General features: G+C 37.0%; 2 protein-coding genes across 2 annotated transcripts in view; both read right to left on the minus strand.

Annotated features, from left to right (window-relative positions):
- The window catches only part of LOC131688875 (cuticlin-4), a 142,673-nt gene extending 139,465 nt beyond the window's left edge, over positions 1 to 3,208 (minus strand). Inside the window, exons 1-2 of the mRNA XM_058973466.1 lie at positions 3,079 to 3,208; positions 2,525 to 2,785 (exon numbers count right to left, since the gene is read on the minus strand). The gene's annotated coding sequence lies outside the window, so the exon portion shown is untranslated. The remainder of the gene's footprint in view (positions 1 to 2,524; positions 2,786 to 3,078) is intronic.
- Positions 3,209 to 12,199: 8,991 nt separating this feature from the next.
- LOC131693003 (dynein regulatory complex protein 1-like) lies at positions 12,200 to 19,233 on the minus strand (the record flags this gene model as incomplete). The annotated part of the gene is made up of 4 exons (XM_058980438.1): positions 12,200 to 12,818; positions 12,945 to 13,112; positions 18,477 to 18,687; positions 18,743 to 19,233. Coding segments are annotated over 4 exons (1,098 nt in total), but the record flags the coding sequence as incomplete, so codon positions are not given.
- Positions 19,234 to 20,109: the final 876 nt, after the last annotated feature.

A 20,109-nucleotide genomic window follows, 5' to 3' on the forward strand; every position in this document is an offset into this window, starting at 1 on the left:
TTCATTCTCTCAAACACGTCCTCAGAAAGTTTTGCTGCACAAAATACAGTAATCGAACAAAAAAATTGAAATTAATGCACTTAGAAATGTTTACGCCTTTTTAAAAAAAATTGCTTTTGAGTCAAAATAATCTTACTGATTCTGGAAAATGTTTAGTCTTCCATGCCGATGAAATGTGTAAAATTTCATAGGAATCCAAGATGGTCGATCAGGATTTTAATTATTTTCGGACGGATCTTCGTGGAATTCCTAAATACTAAAAGTTATAATGCTCATAGATGTAGTAAACTATTCCAAGTGCACAGTGTACTATCAAAGGAAGATATTTTCAAATTTTTATTAAAGACAAAAATACATACAATGTACATAAAGGCGGGCCTTGTTTAGCGTCACTTGCAGAATAAAAACAAGTGCTTCGTTATATTAATTGCTAACACTACCTGTTTGTGGCATAATCCGTTACATATTTGTTATATCTTTTTGATTCCCGTAATTCATTGTATTATTATCAGATCTTTAAAAAAATAGCGGTAGAAATCTATTCTGTGGGAATTGTCGAGTGGTACTGTAAACCGGGGTGACTTTGATCACTCGACACTTTTTAAACGACACGTAGATCGCCTATTAAACCAGAATAGTCTAATGAATCATATTAATTTGAAATGATTTTTACTCTAAACTTATAAAATACTGATTTGTTATACTTTTTGAGTATATTGTTCGGTTTTGGGTACAAAAACTACAAAAAACCGAAATTTGACTTTACCTGATTTTTACGAAGCTTCGTAAAGTGTCTATTTTTTTGTAAAACAAATAAATCTCAAATTTAAGCAAGAGTAATAAATTACAAGCGAGTTTTTATTTTCCTTTAGATTGGGATATGCTAAATTTAGTTTTAAGAGTTTGTTTATTTTTAATAATTTTTTTGTGAAACTAGTTGGCAATTATTTCAAATTATTTTAAGCTAAAATTCGCAACATTTATTTTATTGTTCAATATTCCAACGTGTTAAAATGGATGAAACTTTTTGTACATTGATAAAACACCGAAACAAAACAATTCTAGCAGTTTTAAAGGTTTTCAGAATCTTTTATTCTAGTTGGACACAAATTGTACGAATTTTGGTTACTCGAATTTTACAGTACGTTGAAATACTTTGTATAATACTAATTAACATCTAGTTAACAATGAGTATCTTTCCAGAATTAGTTTAAATAAACATTTGAAAGAAAAACATTGACATCAATAACTTAATGTGGGTGAACATGCAGGTTATCAAAGTCACCCCGGAACACGAAAACGGACTTCAACTTGAAATCATTTTTGAAAAAATAGCTGTAAACGGACAAGTTTAGGTAAAACCATCCAATCTTGTTCTCCATACATCAGTACATGGTTTAAAAATATTAAACTTGAATAAAAAATTGGTGCGTCTAAAAATATGTAATGATAACTTCGAAAAGTGATCAATGTCACCCCGGTTTACGGTACTCAATAGTAACATTTGATTGAGTGATCAATTTGTTTGATATAAAATAATTTTCGGTAAACCCGTTAGCCCAATACGATATGGTATCATTGGATTTTTTGTTGTTACTTCAATATCCGTTATAAAACTACACTTCAATTGTACCCACAGTGTTACAGTTTAAAGCAATTTCATAACCTTCTTTTAGCTTGGAGCAGTTTTGTAAAAATCGAGAGAAACCCAAAATTTGTATTGTATTTATATTGTTCGAAATGATACTATTGTATATTATTTCCCCAATATGAATAAATAAGTATACATAATGTTGCTCATCCGTTTCACTTCAAAGCCACAATGTACTAGCTACTATAATAACGTGCTCAAATCCTACCATCATTAAAAAGAACCACCCCATTGATTAGCGGCAAATTTGAATCTTGTATCTAATTTTGTTTGTATCTTGTATCTCATATTGTAAGTATTATGTATCATACAAAATCTACAAGTATAGCATTTTTATTTTCAAATGAGCGTCAAATACTGGGAGTTTCCTTAATAATCCATTCGAGATTCACCTCCCAAAGATCATTGATCTAAACCATAGTTTCTCACGCGAAAATCTACCCAAATTACCACTTGAACCCCATATGGCCGGTGTAGAATCATTGCCCGAACCCATAATTTGATTACCCCTACGAATTATACTTTCATTGTACCCGAAAAACCGGTTAATTCGGCAGTCGAAAAGTTCAAGTGTGAAGTATATATGGTCAGTGGTGAAATGAGGTTTTTGCTGGGATACCAGCGCGTATACCCAGGTATCGAACGTTCTCCTGTACATTGTTGTTTGTCGTTCACTTCGTCGAGATCAAAGATTGAGCGAAAAAAGTTGGCATGAAACAACTATAAAACAACGCCAGTTGAAAGAGCAAACCGTGTCTGGTCGTGGTCCACTGGATGAAAAAAGCATGACACAAATACAGTGTTATTTTCCAAGCACCCTGAGAACATTTGCTTTTCTGTTATTAACAGATAAAGCTAGTCGACTATACTTACTTCAAGCAGTTTTTGCGAAAATTACGTAATCCACCTAATGTTCGCTGTCCAGACGGAATATTTTAGCGGCAGAGTCCGCCGGAATGGTTGTTGTTGAAATTCTCGCTCGCAGATTCTTATTGAAGGAACTTTTATTGGCGAGGAATCTTTAGATCTTCTCCAACGCTTATCAACTATCACAAAATATTTCTCATCCTTAAAATCGATGTAACACCAGGTACTAAATTCACTTTTCAAAGCTATTTATTAAACTTCTTCCTACTGAAAAATAGAATCACGTTAGCACTGACAGTAACACATTCCAACCAATTTCACGCAAAAAAATCACTATTTTCCATATGAAATTCCTGAACAAATCATTTTAATTCTAGGATAAACAAGTAAGGAATCATCACAAGCAAAATTAAAGCCGAAACAAAACTTCTTCAACAGAACTGTAGACCACAAAAACCGAGAGATAGCAACAATAAAAAAACCACGGGTCGAAACCTCCAAACGACCAGATGATGATGATGGGTGGCCACAGTGAACGGTGCACTCGCGAAACAACTTACATCAACCGCCAGCGGACAAAAAGGCACACACGAAGCAGACCGAAGCAAGAAACATACTGAGCCAGCCAGTACCGAGTAGCATGAGCTGGGCTGAGCAGCGGTGACTTCAACTCGACCGCAGACAGGAATACCTTGAATCTCCCAAGTCGGGCTGTTGCTCGACCGGGCCTGTTTCCTCTGTTTTGTTGTTTCATTGCAGCGCACCGCGCCAACCACTCGAGTCGACGGAACAGGTTTCCTGCTTGTGTGCTGGCCTCCGCTGGTGGAGTGTTCGTGTGTTGCATGAAGAGATTGATGATGGTTGTGATGATGATGCTGATCACCGTTGTCGACGTTGTGTGTTTCATTCGATATTTTTTATAGTGCACAGCAGTAAGATGGTGTTCGTGCAATTGGAGCTATTTTTTCGATTTGACCACATGCTCGCTTATCAAAAAATAGAGGTTTTCAGCTAGCATTTTGAAACTGGTGAGACGAGAAGTATATTGTAGTAAAATATATCTATTTAAGGGTGGGGAGGGGGTGGTCGGTTAAAGGTTTCAGCGTGGAAAAAAACACTTTACGGATTTTTTTAGAACATTGCGTGAAGCGAATTGATCAAAACTATTGTACATTATAGTGTATCATATCAATAAAATGCGACTACTGCACCGATTTTGAAATTAATCTCAAAAATTCAACGTAGGGATTAGGGATTTTTCATATAGAATGTGGGTGCAAGGTTTGAAAGAAATCGGTAGTTTGAATGGCAGGTAACATCGCAAATCATATTTATTTCCTGAGATGTTCTACAAAAAGCTTCGTCATCGAGTCATTTGTCGATATTTTTGCATAGAAAAATTACAGCATATTATTGAAACTTTACAGTATAATGTACAAAAGTTTTGATCACTTCGCTTCTCGCAAAGTTTTAAAATAATTCGCAAAAAAGTGTTTTTTTCACGCTGAAACCCTCCTTAATGAAAAGTCATATAGCATTTTCAATAATATATACCGTATAAAAACAAACTACTGAGTGAACTAAAAGCAATGACGGTCATAGAAAAAGTACATTCAAATAAATCGATATTCGTCGTACAGTAGGATTCCGTTTTTGGCAACTATATTTTTAATTTCAGTTGCCAAAAGCGGAACAATGCCAAAAGTGGATCCTTTTCTTTCAGATTTTATTTTCACTTTGTGACTTCAAAAATGTTAAAATGATTTTTAATTAAATATGTGAAGTGGAATGAAGTTATTGAAAAAAAATTAGAAAATTTAACTTTATTCAAGTTTTCATAAAATTCAAAAGTCCAGTAGAATTTTCACTGCCAGTGCAATGCCTTTAATTTTAACCCTACAACGGTTTCGTGACTCTACACGTAAACGGTTTTGCGGGGTACATTGGTACCCCGGACTAAAATCGCGCTAAATATACCTAATTTTTATTGAATTTATAATTAAATTGGTTAACTTTATTCCAAAATCATTCGCCTGTTCAAAAATATTGTTCAAAAACTGTTCTAGAGTTAAGTAGGTGTAAAATATCATTTGATTCCGTTTTCTTTGGTACACTTTACAGCAAAACTCAAACATTTTACTGCATGGTGCTTTTGTTTATTTCGCTCAATTTTGGTTAAAAAGCATAATTTTGTTTGAAAATAAATCAAGTTAATTAATTCTCAAAAAAACTAATAAAATATCGATCTTTCAAATGGGATTGATAAATTGAAAATCTAATCGCAATCCTAGAAGATATTCAGGTTTGTAATTGTCCCAATAAATAAAAGGGATAGGAACAGCATGGCTTCAGCAAAAATGTGTGTCAAGGAAAGTTCAAAAAATCTCTAGAACAAAGCATTTGCGAGAAATTAATAAACATGGAAAGATAATATAAGAAATCTGCTATTTCAAGAACCACACTACCTGAAGGTAGTGGAGCACAGACAAACAGACATAACACTATGAAGAATAATTAGTGAATTCTATCGTTCAAACTTAACAGATCATATCTGTGTGCCATTAGCGCTACCTACCGTCGTTCCTGCTCAACTTTTGTTTTCACCTCATCGAAGATAGCGACGCTGCGCACTTTTGACAGATTGATAATCGTAAGCTTCTATATGTATGCTTATTTTCGTTGAAAACTGCTTACACTAGTGCGAGACCATTCCGTATAATACGAGTTATGCTTCCTACATTATGCTCCTCGAATGAACGGTTTCAGTTACAAAATTTGCCAGATGAATGCAAGGAAACAAATTTAGTTATACTGTTATTGTTACGCAGTAATGCAGTGTGAATTCGTGATTTCTTGAAGTCCATTTTGTTTGATCAATTTGCTTCCTGTGTACTGATTCGCAAGACCAGAGGCGTCTAAAAATGGTAGAATAATATTGCGAAAAACAATATTCCACCCATAATTGGTATTTGATTGTTATTTGCGATAGTATGGGCGTTGAACATAGACGTTTAGCAGACTCAGCTTCGAAATATATATATATATATATATATATATATATATATATATATATATATATATATATATATATATATATATATATATATATATATATATATATATATATATATATATATATATATATATATATATATATATATATATATATATATATATATATATATATATATATATATATATATATATATATATATATATATATATATGTATATATATTGGAAACTTACCATGGTCCATTCTAAATACGGATAGTAGATCGGGTAAATATGTGAAAATATTTTGCTGAAACTGGGACTGATAGTGCCAATTTTATAACAATAAGAAAGTGACACATCAAACGCACATGACCATTTTGGCTTGATTGGATCCATTAGCACAAGCTACAATCAAGCATTCCCTGGTTCGCTACAGGAGCCTTATTGAGCTAATAAGCCAAGTCGAGGGACCTAGAAAGATTCAAACGGTGCCCAGCACATAAGATCAATAACGGGTCGGTACGATCACCCATCTCGGAAAACAACACCGGAAAGGGTACGTGCATCGTCAAGATATGGTCGAACACAAGCTAAGTGGCGTTTCCTTCAGGGCCCTTTTCTCAGATTTGCCAAATCAGGAGGACGATTCATTAACAGATTCGTCGGTCACCACGGAATCGAAGTGAAGCGAACGACTGGCAGCACGACAGAGAACGACAGGAGGAGAGCCTCTGCGCGCCGGTAACAAGCTGATGTCACCAGGACTCGAAGCCAAAACTGTGGTGTGAAGCATGATAGTGGTGATGAAGAGCACGGTTAGGAGGAAACCCGGGATGGCATGCTAAGGCAGACGTGATGCGGATCCGTGAGTAAAAATAAGAGACAAAGCCGGTTTAGAATAGCAAAGAATGAGGGCCAGTAATTAGTACAGAATAGGAGATATTTGAGGTAGTCAGCCGTGGACGAATGTCATGTATGCAAAAAATATTATAGTTTAAACACATAATAGTATTTTTGTATATTTTTGGTTTGAGTTTTGTTCCATGCTTGTCGGTGCTGCCTCAGCGATCCATTCACATCGCAAGCAAACCTATTACACGTCCTTGACATCGACTTCCGAATCTAGTCAAAATCATTGATTCCACTTTCCTCATTTGCCATTTAAAATAAGCTTTTGCAGCAATATGCTCCTCGTGGAATGGATCTTCCAATTGTTTCTCTTTAGCACCAGTTCCCGCATCTTGTTCCTGATCAAGACCTTGTAATGCATATTGTTCAAGCAAATATGCCCAGAAAGCGACCATCAAGCAATTTTCAACAGTCTGATTTTGGATATACAATATGTAAGCCAAAAGGGGAAGCACAATAACAGAAGTTTCACCGACAGCTCAACTGAAATTTAGCTTAATATATTACTGATCTAAATTTGAATTATAAGTAAAATACGTTATCACAATCCAAATCGGAACAGAAAGTTTTTAAGTTACTGCACACTAACAAATTTGCAAAATTCAACATGAGCGATGGTGAAATTTAGAGTGTTATGTCTGTTTGTCTGTGGTAGGAGTTTTCTTTCTAAAAAATCTATTTCTTTCTTTTAATGTGCATTGAATTATTAACATTTAAGGCATCAATTTCTAAAACCGCCTCAACCAGTCCTTCCTCCTGAAGTTGGAGAAATAAACAAAATTTTGCTTTAAACTCTCGAAACCTTGTCTTCAAAGTCGGTAGCACGGATATCGCAAGAACGGTTCAAGTAATCACTTTATTATTTTTTCCCGTTTAAATGCTTATCAGGTTATTTAGTCTTTGGCCCAACGTGTGAAAAAAATAATTGTAAGCATTTTAAATGCAATATATTACGATTTTTCAAAGATAAAATACTACAATGTTGAGCACTTTCATATTTTTAATGAAAAAATTGCAAAATAATGGTAGCTTTCATATCGTTGTCCCAAAACCGCATAGTACTTTTAACAAAGGAACATAACATAGCATACCGTTGGAAAAATTTAAAATCGATTGAAAAATTTTTAGTGCCGAAAGTTCCAAAAAATTGTTTTTTGCTTCAAATCAAGATTTTGAGGGTATATTAAATTGATGAAACGTGGTTTGTGTTGTATTTGATCAGATCTACAACATTTGGTATATCACTTTAAAAGTACATTCAATTTTTTTTTATTAGCACCATATAATTAGTCGAATATTCAAAATGAATAAGCTAAACAAAATGAATTTAATAAAGTAAATGTACAAAACAGGGTTGTTAACACGATACAGTTTTCATGATAATTTATCGGCGTTACTCGTTACACTGAAAATATAAATTTGTAAGTATAACGAAAATGATCGTGCAATGCACGAGTTCATTCGTCGTTTTCTGTAACGAAGTATTTTCGTGCACTGTAAATAGCAGGTATCGTTCATTTCATGGCCGCTTGGTGAACGAAAGTTTTTGTAAATTTTACATATTTAGTGTACCTTGCACGAATTTCGTTTTTCGTTGATAACGAAATTTTTTCGTGAATGAAACGAAATGTTTCGTTATTTAAAAAAAAGGTTTATGTATATTACGAACGATTTCGTTGGTCGCACAAAATTTTTTTTTTCGTTCGTCTTAGAAAAGTTTTCGTTTTCATTTACATATTCTTTTTCATTACATCTTTTGGGGTCGATATACGACAATACCGTTTTTTTTCAATTAAAATGATCAATCTGGCAAAATCGATTTTATTTCAAGCTGCTCACCACTATTGAGTATCGTATTAATTGTGGTATTTTTTGTTCGTGAGAATCATTGTTCATGTTTATGAAAGGTAGATGCTGTCTTGCTACACGTGGTTTCGGGTCATGGCGAACATTAAATAGCATCTTGTCGGTCTTTCTAGAATCGGAAACAATATCTCGCTGCAATTTTCTCTCTTTCACCAGTTCTTTTATTAAAATCAAAAATGATAACCTCTTTATCTTTATAAACTCACAAAATTGTTTAAAATAAGCTTTTGATGCAATTTTCTGCTAAGTTGAGTTTACTTACACAAATGGAGCAAAATAAATATTATGGTCGTCCAGGCCCGTGCGCAGAAAATGTTCATGGGGAGGGTTTTGATTTTTCTACGTTTCTTATAAAAGAAAGGGTAAACTTTGACGGCTTTTTATGAGACCTGGAAGGCCGAGTATTGTGTACCAATCGACTCAGCTCAACAAATTGGGTAAATGTCTATTATCGAGAAAGAATGGAATTGGGTAGCGATAGTGTCTGATTGGTTTGAAGTAGTTAATCCTACCGACTAAACAACCTCCTGTATCTTGCCATCCTCATCCATCCGGCGCCACCGTTAAACCGTATAAACATTGTTCCTAAAATCGTCAATTAAGTACCATGAATTCTGTAATATTTACGTTTTTACGCTACGAAAACAAAACTATGAAGAATACTCATGTATTTTATAATTATGTTCAATTTCGCTTTAGTGATGCCCTCATAACGTGGAAATAGTGTAAATATTTTGTTTTGTGAAATTCAGTCACGGTTTCCTTGTCATTACCAAATCGATTATCCGTACGTGAACTAGTTCACAACTTTATGATCATTAAACTCAGTTGACTCATGATGTTATTCATAGACTTAGGCACATTAGTTCGCAAAATCAAAACATTGTGGATATTTCTCGTGATCTATTTCACGTAATTCGGAATTTTATTCATGAATCTATTCAATCCTCGAGAACTAATTCGTGATGCCTAATATATTAGTCAAGACTTACCATTCGTGCTCCTGAAGCAGTTCACAATATCATGAAATATTATTCATGTATTCGAGAACTCGTTCATGATTCCTGGTATAATAGTCACGACTGACCATGCGTACCCGTGAAATAAATCACAAAATTATAAAATGTTATTCATGTCGTAAACTAGTTCATTTTATCTAGTATAATAGTCACAAGTTACCATTCGTGCTTGTGAAATAGTTCACAAATCCATAAAATATTATTCATGTAATCGTAAACAGGTTCATAATTCCTAATTGAGTTCTACAAGATGACGATATGAATGAACTCATGATGAATGAAGTTCATGTTTGACAATTCTCGGCGGTTTGTTTACTTTGTCAGTTGCGTGAGTGCGAGTGCAACGGGTGCTCATCTGTTACATTCGAACTCACGTAACTTCCATGTAAACAAACCACCGAGAATTGTCAAATGAAGTTCATCCGGCTCATTTTTTGGGTTATGTCGGTTGGTGTAAAACCTAGTATATTGCTCACGATCCAACATCCGTGCTCGTGAAATAGTTCCCAAGTATGTAATGAACTACTCATGTATTCGTCAACTAGTTCATGATTTCTAGTATAATGAAATTTTTACGTGAACTAATTTCACAAAATTTGGAGTATTAGTTCTTGTTCCGTGCACTTTTCATGGAATATCCAGCTGCTAGCGACCAAGAATAGATACAAGCTGTAGATACAAAAAAAATATTAGGACCTCGAACATCGTTATTCATTTGATACCGTGCAGTGTGATGTCTGGATAGAAAACTAAAACTGCGCTGAGCGCCACAAATTGTGTTCGTGATATATAGTTTACAGAACCAGTCACACTTTTATGATTCAGTTCACCTAAAAATAGTAATAGTAAACAAAAAATAACAGATCGCGACAAAGCGAAAAGAAATTACGAATACCACGATGAAACTGCTGACATCATGTCACATTACTCCACGTGTCAAATTTGAAAGTAAGCTCTAGAATAAAATATCACGATAAGATAAACAGAAATTACAAAAATCGCGACTAAGGTCCTGAAATTATAAACATAAATCACACAACTCGTGACAAAAATAGCAAAAATTGAAATCATGGACATAAATAAAAATGAATCCCTACTCGTGACGACAACATGAACAGAAATTATGAAAACTATGACAAAGTTCCTGCAATCATGGACATAAATCACATTACTCGTTAATGAAATATTCAAAATCGTGACTAGGATCCTGAAATTATGAGCATGAATCACTTTACTCATGACTGAAATCTCACGATAACGTGAATAAAAATTACGAAAATCGAAACAAGATCTTTTCTTTTTCGAGTGATCGTGTACTCGAAGACTAACTAAACAATTACATAATAAAATATTCTTTACAGGTCGCATCGCTTGCTTGGAGCGAATCCTAGACCTTATACCCTTCCAAACCACCAACTCCGCGACACCTATGGAAGAGTCTGATGAATCGTCGTCCTTCCGTTAAGTAGGTGGATCATCAACACTTCCCTTTATCCTTCCCCGTGAACGATGGAGATGAGGGCGGCCGGCAATGATGGCTATCATGTGTTGAGGTTTTAATATGGGTCGGATTGGTATGAATTCCTACTTACCATTTCATAAACAACTCTTATTAGATAATCAGCAGTCATACGTGATGAAGTCAGTGTGCAATCCGCCAAAATCATCGTCACAACGCAACGCAACGCAACACAACGCAACAAGTGGCGCAAAAAGAAATATTAGCACCGCAGTGATCTTATTATTTGGTCTATAACTGTAAATATATCCATTCTTTTGTCCTTTTTATTTCGACTATGTTAGTCACATTTTCTTTTTTACATTTTAACGACATTCAATTAGCTAGAAAAAGGAACTGATGGGAATCCATCGGCAGCGGTGGGTAGCCGCTGTAGACACAGCTATTGCCTTACACAATGTAGCAAATCCGCTACGACTGCAAGCACAGTGACAATAGTCTAATAAAAATCTATCCCGGCATTCGAAAGGCAAACAGAGATGAACAGCAGCAATCATCATGAAGATTGATGCTAATCGTCGACAGGTTTTCAGTGGTGATCTTGCGTGGCTTAATTTTTGTCGGTTGTCACGGTAAAGATGGACACGTCTATCATTACCAGGACACATGTTAGTGAACTCGGGTGATTCGTAGTTATACTGCCTAAGCTTGACCCTCATTAACAGAAGACAAAGAGTAAACCCGTACGATATTAAGCCTGTTCTAAGGATCCTGCCACTTCTAGTTTTCCGTTCTGTTTACTTCACATCCTTGCTCCCACTTGAGTACTATGGCTCAAATTTTCATAACTTTCCCTACCCAGTAATCTCTAGCTAATTGAATGTCGTTAAAATGTAAAAAAATATATCCATTCCTTTATTTCCATGGAAGCTATCGTTCAATAATGCAAACACCCGAAAGTTAAATAAGTGACATACAGTGTTTCGACAACTTTACAGTTTTCCACCATCTACAGTGTGTACTCAATAACAGTTCGCAACTAACACTGGCTCAGTGGACAGGTGATCAGTACTTCGACACAGCAGCGGTTGAGTAGAAGTCACACAAACCAACGTTTATTCCAATATGGCGCCCAAGATTACTACGGGTAGCTCGATCGCATGCATACCACAAAGTATGTATGTAGTAAGCATAGCATCACGGTGTACGAATGCAAAGAAACAAAAACAAAATAAAAACGCAACCACTGATTACGAAGAGTATGATGATAATGATGATGATGATGATGATGATGATAATGACGGTCGCAGCAAAGACCACATCAACATTGACGTTCATGAACATAAAGACCCAGGTGGAGCGAAACGACTAGCACAGAAAAACAAATATAATACAGCGAGAATTAATACGTAGAACGAATGTTGGAACGTGAACCATACGCGCAAGACAATACCGTGGAACATTGGAACATTATGAAGTCAGCCGACACGCCACGACACCGCATTAGCATGACATTGTCAGTGTGTTTTACCAGGAAATTGAAGGTGCATTCTTCATGACGAGTTATTTGTCTGACCGGCTGGTGGAAAGATGCATCGCAACAATGCAGTCAGGTTAATTTGTGGTCTGTATATGCTAAGGGTATGAGTAAACTTTATTGGTTAGTGGTAATAAGTCTACACAAAGGTAAATCCCACTCGATGGTTCAGTCTACGATTCGATAATTAGAATATAGTGTTGCTGTACAAAAAATTCTAAAACTTTTCAAAACACACAGCACTTCTGAGTAGCTATTTCCTATTAAAGAGCAACGCACACGTAATTCAATGGGACAGGGAAACGGACGAACCATCATCCAAATGCCTGAAATAATCTTGCTCGAAGTCGCTAATGAGGCGTGCTTGATCCAGGTGGAAATTTTGCTTCTTCATCTGATCTACGGCCAACAGCAGCTTCTTGTAATCGGTCAATACCTCGCTTCTTTGTTTCCTTAATTGCTTAATTTGTTTTTCGTAGGTTAATCGCTCCTGACGGGCTGCATCCCGAGTTTCCTGAAGTGTTAGAGATTGGAAAGGTGAGAAACATACGTTGTATAGGCAATGTTTGGAAATATTTGTATTGTAAAGGCAAATCTTTGCATTAAGGCAATTTTGATGCGCAAAGTATTTGAAAGATACCTTTTCAGCATCATTGGTGATGGTTAATTTTATTTTAAGACCGTCGATATCTTCCTGTGCTTTGAATAGCTTCTTTTCCATATTTTGGTTGTTTTGAGTCAAACAGCGAATATCCGTCCGAGCTGTTGATAGCTCTTTTGCTGCGTTGAGAATGTGTACATCTTTTTCCTGTCGGTAAGAGAAAGTGAAAGTGGTTAAACGTAATACATTTGCATAAAACGAGCGGTACAAATCATACAAGCGAATAAATGTTACTACTCAACAACTTATGATTAGAGCATTATGTTCCGGTCCCCCATCGTTGGAAAAAGACCTGAATCAGTTTCGCCCACCTCAATAATGACGGTTACAGCTAAGTTGCGGACTTTCTTATCTTTTTTCTCCAAATTACATGTTATCATATGGGTAATACGGTGCGACAGTGCTTTTATTCACTGCAAGTGACCTAGTACAGGTTGTAGGTCTCATCAAAATACAATCATACAATATTTTTCAGACATTGTTTTATGTTTCATTTGATGAGACCTACAGCTTATACTACGTCAATTGAAAAGTACAAAATCACTGTAGCACAGTGTAATTGAAAGTATTAGAAAAAATCACAGTTTATGTTACTCGTGCGGATTAAGGAAGAGCATTATAGACGGGGGAAGTATTCAAAATCTGAACAAGTGTTGTTATGATAAATCGAATTTCTGTGCATGTCCTATTCGAGAAAAAAAATATAAATTCTCGTTCTGCGCATTAAAAGCTACAAAGAAAAAAATTACGTGCGTCTTAGACTGCCTTTTAAAAAATCTTTTTAAGATTCCGAGTCAACCGATTCAATGTAGAGCTACAACTTCTCTGAATATACAAGGATCTTTCATCTCAGTCACACCAGAAGCATTTTTTGCAACAAGCAATGTTTCAATTGATGACTTTACTGCTAAATACTATCTTCACGTTTGAAGCATTTCAAATGGGAAAGAATTTGCATACATAATTTTAATGAGTATGAGTATAAAGCTCAATACATAATGACTTTAAATAATCATTTAAATATACTAAATTGCTCGTTCACTAAACGTGTAAAGGCGAATTTTTCAACTTCTTTAGAACACGTAATGTGCATATTGCCGTCGAGACCGAAAGCTTTTTAAAGCAAAGCATTAAATTAAAGAATAACCTAATTTTGTTAATTCGGTTTAGTCGAATTGTTAAATTAGGCGTAGGAATCGCAATAGCGATTAAGCAAAGAATAAAACATCGCGTTTCGCGACACCAAGACCGACAATGACAATGTTTCAAATCAAGAATCGCCTTAAAACGAAATTGTTGAAACCACTTATGATGAGATAAAACCTATGTTAAAAAAGTTAAAAATCTGTTTCAGCGCATGTAATGGTGTAATTGCACCTTTCTCCTTTCTCCAAATCAATTAAAAATTCTTCTTCGTTGGGGCGAAAAATCCTTTCTCGTTCACGCGAAATAGCGAGAATACTCTTAGTAGTCCGTGATCTTCGTACATTCACGCTCACCTTGCTCTTCAATTCATTTCTCGCGTGCTAGGTAGCACAGCAGACGAGCTTTCGCGATAAACGCGTCCTGCCATTACGCTAGATACCCGAGCAAGTGAGAAGCCGATAAAACCCCTTTACTCAAGGTCCAGATTCACCCCCACTATATAGTGTTTATAATGGGAGCAACCCATCGCCATGGTCCATTAGATCTCATGTAAAAACCATATACTGGTGTATCTATGTGTTATTGAGAAAATTTTATAATATTTTGATGGTCGTGAAATTTGAAACGGATCAGTTTCATAGTCTTTTTAAGGGGTTGTATGGTGTCTGCGCCCATGAAAATTTGCTCGGGTACCTGCTAGATGAAAGCTTGGGTTTTTCGCGAGCATTTCCGCTCGCGATTTTACTTCACCCGGGCGTGAGCGGTGAAGAACGTTAGACATGCTTCCCGAGAACGAACAAGCTTGATGTGCTTCTCGCTCGTTTCGCAACACTGTATGGGACTCACGACTCACTTTCGTTCCTAACCACTCAAAGCACTCCTTTTTCGCCCTTCTTTCCATCAAGAAATTACTTCGTTGGGGGCTCGTTGTGCTTTCGTCGTACCTCTTCCTTTTGCTCACGAGTTTTCCGTTTAGCTCTCGACTCTCCTCTTGCTTTTCGCTTCCATCTATTACGTCGCCATTTAGTTCTTGCCCCAGTGAGCCCAGTGACCCGTGCTGATTTTCTGAGCCATTTAGTTCTTGTTTCTGTGAGTCACTCAGTACCCAGCCTTATCACGATCAACTCGAATAGGCCCCGGTAGTGAACTCACCCTACTCCGACTATTTCCCAACGGAGGAAATTGCTCCGACACCGTAACCCGCTTTCTAAAGGTTTTATCGAAATCTACTCGGATATTATCCGGCGGTGAAACTACCCTACTGCGACTGAGAGTTCCCCGGCGGGTGACTTTCTCTCGGTACCGATGTCTGTTTCATGAACCAATTAGCACCCAACTAGTTAAAAGCTACCGTACTGTGAATTCCTCGGTGGTGGACTTATCCCGATACCAATGCTTGCTTTCGTCAGCCATTAAGCTCCCTACTTCCACTCGATCTAGTTCCCGTCGATGAACCTAGCTTACTCAACGGGACAGCCAGTAGGTGCCAAGTTCTGTCCAGCGATTTCGGGTGGAGCGCAGCTTCCAGTTCACCGGCACCCCAACGACCCGCTACTGGCTGTTCGATGCGATCTCCTTGAACCAGTCTTCGGCGGTTAATCTAGCCTACTCACGAGCTTCCCGTAAGGTGTCGAGGTCGGTCCGGCAATTCCGGTGGAGCCTGGTGTCCGGTTCGCTGGGACCCCGTTGAACCGAACCCGGGGCTACGTCACGTACTTCTCAACTGGTCCCCGTTGATGGATCTGGTCTACTCCGGCAGAGAATTCTCCTGCGTCGGAGTTTTTCCCGAACCCGATTTGTTATTTCACGGCTGCTTTCTAGTCGGCTGCGTTGCTTTTTTGGCCCCTTCGCCACTTTCTCTGCAGCTCAGAGAGTATACTGGTAACCACTCTTTTGACCGCATCTCAGATATGATTCGTAGTGGCATATCTCTTCAACGATATTGTCGACTATCCGCCATTTTGAGCTTCATCGAATCTATGGCATTTGAAGACGACGTATTCCAGCGTCTCTTGCACGTTCACATCGTCCAAAGTGATGCAGGTACTGCGTCAAATGCTTCAAATCCATGCTTCCTATGCACCCAAGATGACGCCTTTAGGAGGAGTCAGTGGATCCATTTGGCATCAAAAATACGAATTCGATTTCTGAAATTTCATGGGGTCCCCCCTTTGAAAAAAAATTTTGAGTTCCGGCTTATATGGGAATTTTATATGTGGCCGGACGGTTTAGTCTATATTTCCGGACCCATATAAGCGATCCGTACGAAATTTTATAGACATCTGTGGGGATACTATAGCTATCATTTGGGACTAAGTTTGTGAAAATGGGCCCAACCATTTCCGGGAAACTGATGTGAGTTCGTAATTTTTAAAAGATGGCCGCTTTTCCCGGGCACTTCCGGAACCGTCTATGGTGGTCAATGTAGTCAACGAAAGTTTAGTTGGCCGTCGGTGACCTAGAACAACAAATTTAAGTTGTTTGAGAGACATTTTAGCGAAATTTTTACCTTTTTTCTTTCATCGGAGTATCGGTTTGAATCGCAATTTGCTATGTGATCGCACGCCACAACCTGTAACTCCGGAAGTCGGATCGGGATGAAATTAAATAGCCATTTACGGGGACGCAATACCTTTCATTTGAGACCAAGTTTAGTTCAATCGGTTTAGCCATCTCCGAGAAACCGATGTGACTGTTATTCTGAATTTAGATACTTCCGCCGGGACTTCCGGAACCGATGATGGTGGCCAATGTGGCCAAATAGACTTTGAATGGATGTTAGTGACCTAATACTACAAATCGAAGCAGTTGTAGTCATATTTTGGAAAAATTTTCACCTTTATGCATTCATTGCAGAATTTATTAAAATCGACATTTTCTGCGTGTTCGTACTCATCACCCTGTAATTCCGGAACCGGAAGTCGGATCCATTAGAAATTCAATAGCAGCCTATGGGAACGTTGCACCTTTCATTTGAGACTAAGTTTGTCAAAATCGGTTCAGCCATCTGTAAGAAAAATGAGTGACATTTTTGGTCACATACACACACAGACGCACATACACACACACATACATACATACACACAGACATTTGCCGAACTCGACGAACTGAATCGAATGGTATATGTCACTCGGCCCTCCGTTAAAAAGTCGGTTTTAGAGCAATTGCAATACCCTTCTATTGAGAAAGGCAAAACCGTTGAAAATTACTTTAAAATTGAAACTATTTGAAAATTTCTTAACGAGTTGAAAATTTTTGGCGGGTTTGAACCTCCCGGACCCACCTCTGGTTTCAAGTGTTTCAGCGTCGACTTCCCTTCACCCACCCTATACCAAAATCTGTTAGGTTGTTCCAAACGCATCCTCCGCTCCGACTAATTATCCCTACATTCCCTCGCCACCCCGCATTTCAAAATATGTTATCATGAAGACAACATTCAACTAACGCTGATTAAGCTTATGAAATATTATATTTTTGTTTGTTTCAAGTGTGTCAGCGTCCACATGTTGCTTATCAGGTTTCCGGCAGTCGTGCGCTCATATATAATTACCAAGTGCAATAAGAATGTAATAGACATTTCCACAATGTTACATTAAACGTAACTACACACTTAGAAAAATGAAAATTACATTTGACGTAAACCACAATGCGACGTATTTTGCCGTCTAATAATGGAATTTTACATGTTTTGATCACCTTAATGAAGCAGAGTGGACTGCAATTCGTGAACAGTCACTTTTTTATATGAAATTGGGTCTCTAGGATCTTCTTAGGTTGTTTATTAAACTGAATACCCCATACACTTAAATTTATCATCGTCTGATAACATGATTTTTAGCCAACTAATTGCGAAAAGTTTGTGGCATCGGAAAGTAATTTTTGATTGAATATTTCAAAATTTGTTCAAGCGTATATTTTAGCATGATAAAATTGTGGTTCTCTACAACTGAACAAATTAGAAGTAAAATTGAATTGATATGTCAACTAAATCGAAAAATGAAGTTTAACATTGCGAAACCCATCCATAAATTATAATAGTAACGTATTAAAGCTGTGAGAAAATTTTCAGAAAAATCGAAAAAAATTGATTTAAGAAAAACGTTTCGCAACACTTTTTTAACAACCAAGTTATCTACCATAATATGTGTCACAACGCAAAATTAACGTTAAATAAAACTAAAATTATTATTCGAGATATGTTCGGACCTAGCGCAAATAAATAAATGAATAATATAAGGTATTCATTACAGTTCATGTCTTTGACCACTGAACATCAAGATATGAATAACTAATTTTCATTTAAACTAACACTACTGTACTAGGACGGAAAATTGAATGCAAAGTGTCGGTTTACAATTAGTTACCTTAACTAACTTGTCTAGTTCCAAGTTACGATCTTCAAACTTTTTAATCGTTCTTTCCAGAGCAGCATTCTTCGTCAGCAGTTGCTCCTTAAAATTATCCAGCTGTTTCAATCGATCCAAGGCCAAATTCAAATCTTTCACATTTGCCTCGTTGTGCTTCTGAACGGTTTCCAGCTCCGTATGAATGATGGCAACCTTGGACTTGAGGAACCTGTGGATGAAACCAGTACTAGCAGCATTCCGTTAAATTTAAAAATTGTACTTACTTAATCAATCCCTCCGAGCTGATATTTTTCTTTTCTAAAACTTTCGGTACCACATCGGCCATGTTCTTGTTCACATTTTTCGCGCTTCCAGTCTGCTTGACAACGATTTTATTATTGATCTTTTTGTCGCTACTCTTCACAACCTGCAGATCCTGTTGGGTCCCATCCGACGAGTTAGAATCCTTTTCACTATCGTGGAACTTATCATCCGTACAGTGAGAGATGTCGTTGAACTCCGTTTCCGTATCCGATGGATTGGTAGTCCGATCACTATCATTCTCCTTGTTTCCTCCATCACCGGAACTGGTTTCCGAATTGTCAGCCAATGCTGAACTATTGTTCATCTTACGATTATTATTTCTCATACGTCTTTTAGTACTCATCCAGCTAGCGTTTTCGTTCAGTTCGAACAATCCTCTGGATTTGGCATTTATTTCCTCGTTCATTCGGAACAGGACACGTTCACGTTCCAGCAGTACCGCATCCATTTTTTAGAGGCCGTCAATTCTAACTAAACACTACGAGTTGATCACCTTCAACTTCCGAGTTCAATGGTTCAACGGCGAATAAAACTGGGCTGGTGAACTCGTCATGCACCTTTACGTGTGGTTTGTTTTGCGAAACGCGCGGTGGCGTCATCGACACCGGTCATTCGCTATGGTTACCGCGTGTTTGGCGTCGCGTCGCGAAGCATAATTTGGGGTGAATTGTAATGCGATGTCAGCAAGGACTTGTGGCGGTATGAACGTATTATATTCAACGATATTCGTGTACAGTCTCTGACTACGAGACCCGGTTTATAGACCAATCATTCACTCGATCAAATTACTTCATATCTTAACACACTACCTCTTATGTTACCATTAATATGTTTTTAGCACATCCATAGACTATAGAAATTTAACAAACAAGATATACGTACAAAGATAAACTCAAGATTACTAGGTCTCATACAAACCATTAACGAAATATGGATCAGTAACCGTGAACCAGTGAACTCAGTAATAGTAAGCATTAGCTACCCCCTCGTTAATAGGCGTCAATGTTTTTTAGAATGCGTCGACAAAATGCTATGGTTACGAATCAAATCAAAGTTGTAAACAATCTTGTTATGAAAAAAAAGGTTGTCCAAATCGACGAGTGAAACATTGTTCAACTACGTTTACTACTAAATGCCTATTTCTGGAACACTGATGACCAGAATTATTGATATGAGCTCGGTTGTTTCCTACAGTTAGTATCCTGATCAGGTGAATCTCGTAAGAATTAAGAATAAAAAAAAATTCGTACAGCTCATATCCACTTGATTCTTCTGCAAAATCTAATACAAAGGCTTCGGTAAATCTAATACAAAGGTACTTCGTTGC

Source organism: Topomyia yanbarensis, chromosome 3 (assembly GCF_030247195.1).
Source record: "Topomyia yanbarensis strain Yona2022 chromosome 3, ASM3024719v1, whole genome shotgun sequence".
NCBI lineage: Eukaryota > Metazoa > Arthropoda > Insecta > Diptera > Culicidae > Topomyia > Topomyia yanbarensis.